At 47.3% G+C, this 4,495-nt stretch overlaps 1 protein-coding gene across 1 annotated transcript; it reads right to left on the reverse strand.

The window, feature by feature from the left end:
* Positions 1-2,945: 2,945 nt before the first annotated feature.
* LOC115960551 lies at positions 2,946-4,199 on the reverse strand. The gene has a single exon (XM_031079490.1). It carries the CDS (start codon positions 4,197-4,199, stop codon positions 2,946-2,948), a length of 1,254 nt encoding a protein of 417 aa, XP_030935350.1.
* Positions 4,200-4,495: the final 296 nt, after the last annotated feature.

Genomic DNA, 4,495 nt, shown 5'->3' on the forward strand with positions numbered 1-4,495 from the left:
CCTCTTGCTCGTGGACGTGAGCGCATTTGCAGACACGACCGATGAGTCCATGGGGAGAAGGCTCCAATGGCACACCATCGCGGTTAATCCTCTTCCTTCGCACTCTTGTTATTATCATTTTCCTTCCGTGCATGTCCTTATATTTTTTGTGTTCATTGTAACTTTAAGTCGTGAATAATATTGTCTTTAACAGGCCACCCAGTTAGCCCATATACTGAATAAGAGGGTGAAGGATCTTACCGAGGAAGTTGGTCGGGAGAAAGCCGATAAGCAAGTGGCTATGGAAGCGGCTAAGGAGAAAACGAACATTGTCGAATCTGCCAAGAGGAGGGCTGCTGCTGCGGAGAAATCTCGGGCTTTGGCAAAGAAGAAATCGACGGAGCTGGTGGCGCGGCAAAATGAAACAGAAATGAAGCTGGCCGAAATAGCAAGCCTGAACTTCACTTTATCTGAAGAGGTTGCTGATCTGCGAGCGGCCCTCGAAGCATGTGAGAGTAAGTGGTATGATGAGGGGTTTGCCGACGCCGAGAAGAGCGTGGAGCCGGTGATTATGCAAGCTCGGCGGCTATCTTTCCGGGAGGGTTGGATGGCTTCTCTACAGGCCCTAGGGGTACCCGAGGACTCTCCTTTTAGGGACCCTAATCAGAACCCCATTCCAGTCTCTATCCCTGCCAATCATAACCCAGCCGATCCAAACAAAGAGGAGGAGACGGATAGCTTAAGGGAGCTGGTAGAGTAGATTGATGCCCACGTGGAGATGATCGAGGCAGAAGTAACCAGCAACCCTCCCACTGAAGGCCCTCAAGGTGAAGATGCCCATACCCAGCCCCCCCGTGCCCGAGCATCACCCCATCGAAATGACCTCCGAGATGCAGCCAGTGGAACTTTCTTCTTAATAGCCGAACTTGCTTTACATTTCCTTTATTCGCTTTTATTCTTATAGTTTTTATTTAATTTCGAGTTGGTTTGCCCAAGTCGCCGGGCTATGGTGACTAGACAATTATTTCCTGGTTTTAAACAGTTTGCTCGATTTTTGAATTTCAATATCACCGGGTTTTAGTGATGACAAAAATGGATTTATCATGCTTGATTTCAAATTTGAGTTATTTGCCGATCAATTGTAATGATGCATGTATATTTTCTCTCTCTTGTGTTTGTTTCAAAGTTTCCGCAAATGTATGTGCGGCTTTCCCTTGCTAGTTGATAGGGGTTGAACCGGGAAGTTGGATTGTGCTTTTCGAAATTCCGAGTGAGTTTTCTGCCTACTCGGTGATGGGGATTGAACCGAGAAGTCGGGTTATATCCTTAGAAAAGTTTTAGTGAGGTTTCCACCTACTTGGTGATAGCAATCGAACCGAGAAGCAAGCTTCTGTCCTTAAAATATTTTAGTAAGGTTTCCACCTACTCGATGATTGGAATCAAACCGAGAAGCAGGCTTCTATCCTTAGAAATATTTTAGTAAGGTTTCCACCTGCTCGATGATAGGAATCAAACCGAGAAGCAGGCTTCTATCCTTAGAAACATTTTAGTAAGGTTTCCATCTGCTTGGTGATAGGAATCGAACCGAGAAGCAGGCTTCTGTCCTTAGAAACATTTTAGTAAGGTTTCCACCTGCTTGGTGATAGGAATCGAACCGAGAAGCAGGCTTCTGTCCTTAAAAATATTTTAGTAAGGTTTCCACCTGCTCGGTGATTGGAATCGAACTGAGAAGCAGACTTTTGTCCTTAGAAATGTTTTTGAGCTGCTTGAATTTCATTAGCTTTCCCTTAGTCCATCGACCAAACATAGTGAACAAAAAGAATTTTCCCGGCAAGAACGAACTAGTTGCATCTTTATCATATGAGTCAGTACAATACACATTTTTTCATGCATGGACGGTCAATGATAAAACTTCTTAAGATTGTGAGCATTCCAAGGTCGGGGCAATGGTACTTCGTTCATGTCTTCAAGATAATAAGCCCCCGCGCCTGCAATAGCTATAACTCTGTACGGTCCTTTCCAAGTTTGGGCTAGCTTCCCAGCATTTGTATCTCGCATGCTTCCTACTGCCGTTCTTAGTACCAGGTCTCTAGCGCTGAATTCTCTCACCCTTACACCTTGATTGTAGCGCCGGGCAAGCTTTTGTTGATACTCTGTTAGCCTTACGGTTGCTGCTTCTCGGTATTCTTCAAGTAAATCTAGGCACCTCGTCTGCTGACCTTCATTCTGTTTCATATCGAATTCTGAGACCCGTACGCTACATAGGTTGACCTCTGCTGGTATCACGGCTTCAGCCCCGTAAGTGAGAGAGAATGGGGTTTCACCCGTGGATCTTCAAGGAGTTGTCTGGTATGCCCACAAAACATTTGGCAGTTCTTCAGCCTAGTTACCCTTCGCTCCTTCCAGCCTTCGCTTCAAGCCGTTCACGATCACCTTGTTCACGGCCTCAGCCTGGCAATTGCCCTGGGGATACGCCGGAGTAGAGTACCTGTTCCTGATGCCGAGATTGCTGCAAAATTCGCAAAAACTTCGATTATCGAGCTGCAGCCCATTATCCGATATGAGGGAGTCCAGGACCCCGAACTTGGTGATTATGTTCTTCCATACGAATTTCGTCACATCTACATCTCGGATATTGGCCAAAGTCTCTGCCTCCGCCCATTTGGTGAAGTAATGAACGACCACCAACACGAATCTTCGATTGCCCATTGCTCGGGGAAATGGCCCGAGTATGTCCAGCCCCCATTATGCGAAGGGCCAGGGGCTACTAACCAGGTTCAAATGCCTGGCAGGCCGGTGTATCTAAAGGGCGTGCTTCTGACACTGTTCACACTTTCGGACATATTTCGCGGCGTCCTTCTACATTTAAGACCACCAGAATCCCTGAGTCATTGCTCGGTGTGCCAGTGATCGTCCCCCTATATGGCTGCCGCATACTCCTTCATGCAACTCGGCCAGGAGCTGGCCTACCTTCTCCGGGTGTAAGCATAACAGATATGGCCCTCCAAATGACCTACGATAGAGTTTCCCCGATCTCCGGACAACCAATACTGGGAGGCCACCCTGTGAACCTTGTTGGCCTCCTTCTCATCGTCCAGAATCCGGTCATCGACCAAGAAATCTATGATGGGGTCCATCCAGCTCGATCTAAGTGTTACGACTGCTGTGACTTTGACTCTTGTAGCCTCTTCATTTCCTGCCGCCTTAATAGTAGGTTCGGGAACAAGTTCCACTCTGATAAGCTGGGGAATATCTTTGGCAATTGACGATGCCAAAGTGGCGAGAAAGTCAGCATGTCTGTTCTGTGCTCGGGCCACTTGAATCACCTTCACCATACAAAAGTCGTCCATGACCTGCTTCACCAAGTCTAAGTATGTTTTCATCCGAGGATCTCGAGCCTCAAAACTCCCTTGCACTTGGTTGACTATGAGTCTTGAATCCGAATAAATCTCTACATCCAGGGCCTCTAATTGTGAAACTGCCCTCAGTTCGGCAAGCAAAGCTTCATACTCTGCCTTATTGTTGGAAGCGTTAAACCCCAATCTGAACGAATGCTCCAAGAGAATTCCTTCCGGGGTGATTATGACTACCCCGGCTCCGGCCCCTTTGGCGTTGGAAGCCCCATCCACATGTACCTTCCACGGGCGGTGCTCCACCTGACAGACCATTTCCCCTTTAGGAGAGAATTCTGCTACAAAATCTGCTAATACTTGCCCCTTTACTGCATTTCTCGGCTTATACCTCACGTCGAATGCCCCGAGCCGTGTCCCCCACTTAGCAATTCGCCCCGTGAGATCAGATCTTTTCAATAATGATTGTAAAGGATGTTCGGTCAGCACATATACGGTATGAGTCTGGAAGTACTGAGGCAATTTCCTGGTAGCATGCACTAGGGCCAACACCAATTTCTCCAAGGGCAAATACCTGGTCTCGGCGTCAACTAGAGTCTTGCTGATATAATACACAGGCCGTTGTACTCCCTGGTCCCTTAAAAGCACTGCACTTATAGCATGTTTGGATACAGAGAGGTATATGAACAATTCCTCTCCGGGCTCTAATGCACTCAACATTGGTGCTCGCCCTAAGTATTCCTTAAGGTTCTGGAAAGCTTTTTCACATTCATCATCCCACCAAAACCCCTTCCACTTCTTCAAAAGCTGATAAAAAGGACAACACCGATCTGAAAATTTTGAGATGAACCGGTTGAGGGCGGCCAGCATCCCGGTCAATACCTGTACTTCTTTCGGGTTGCTCGATGATCAGAGACGCTTCACGGCTTCTATTTGGTCGGGATTGACCTCTATCCCCCTGTTGGTGATCAAGTACCCCAAAAATTTGCCAGCTCCCACTCCAAAGGCGCATTTTTCTACGTTAAGGCGCAATCTGTGCTTTCGCAACACCTCGAACACTTCCCAGAGATCCTCCACATGTCGGACTTCTTGCTTGCTTTTGGTCACCATATCAACGATATACACTTCAACCGTATGCCCAATTTTATCCCGAAACATCCTCGTCA

This window comes from Quercus lobata, chromosome 2, assembly GCF_001633185.2.
Source record: "Quercus lobata isolate SW786 chromosome 2, ValleyOak3.0 Primary Assembly, whole genome shotgun sequence".
In the NCBI taxonomy this organism is placed as follows: Eukaryota; Viridiplantae; Streptophyta; class Magnoliopsida; order Fagales; family Fagaceae; genus Quercus; species Quercus lobata.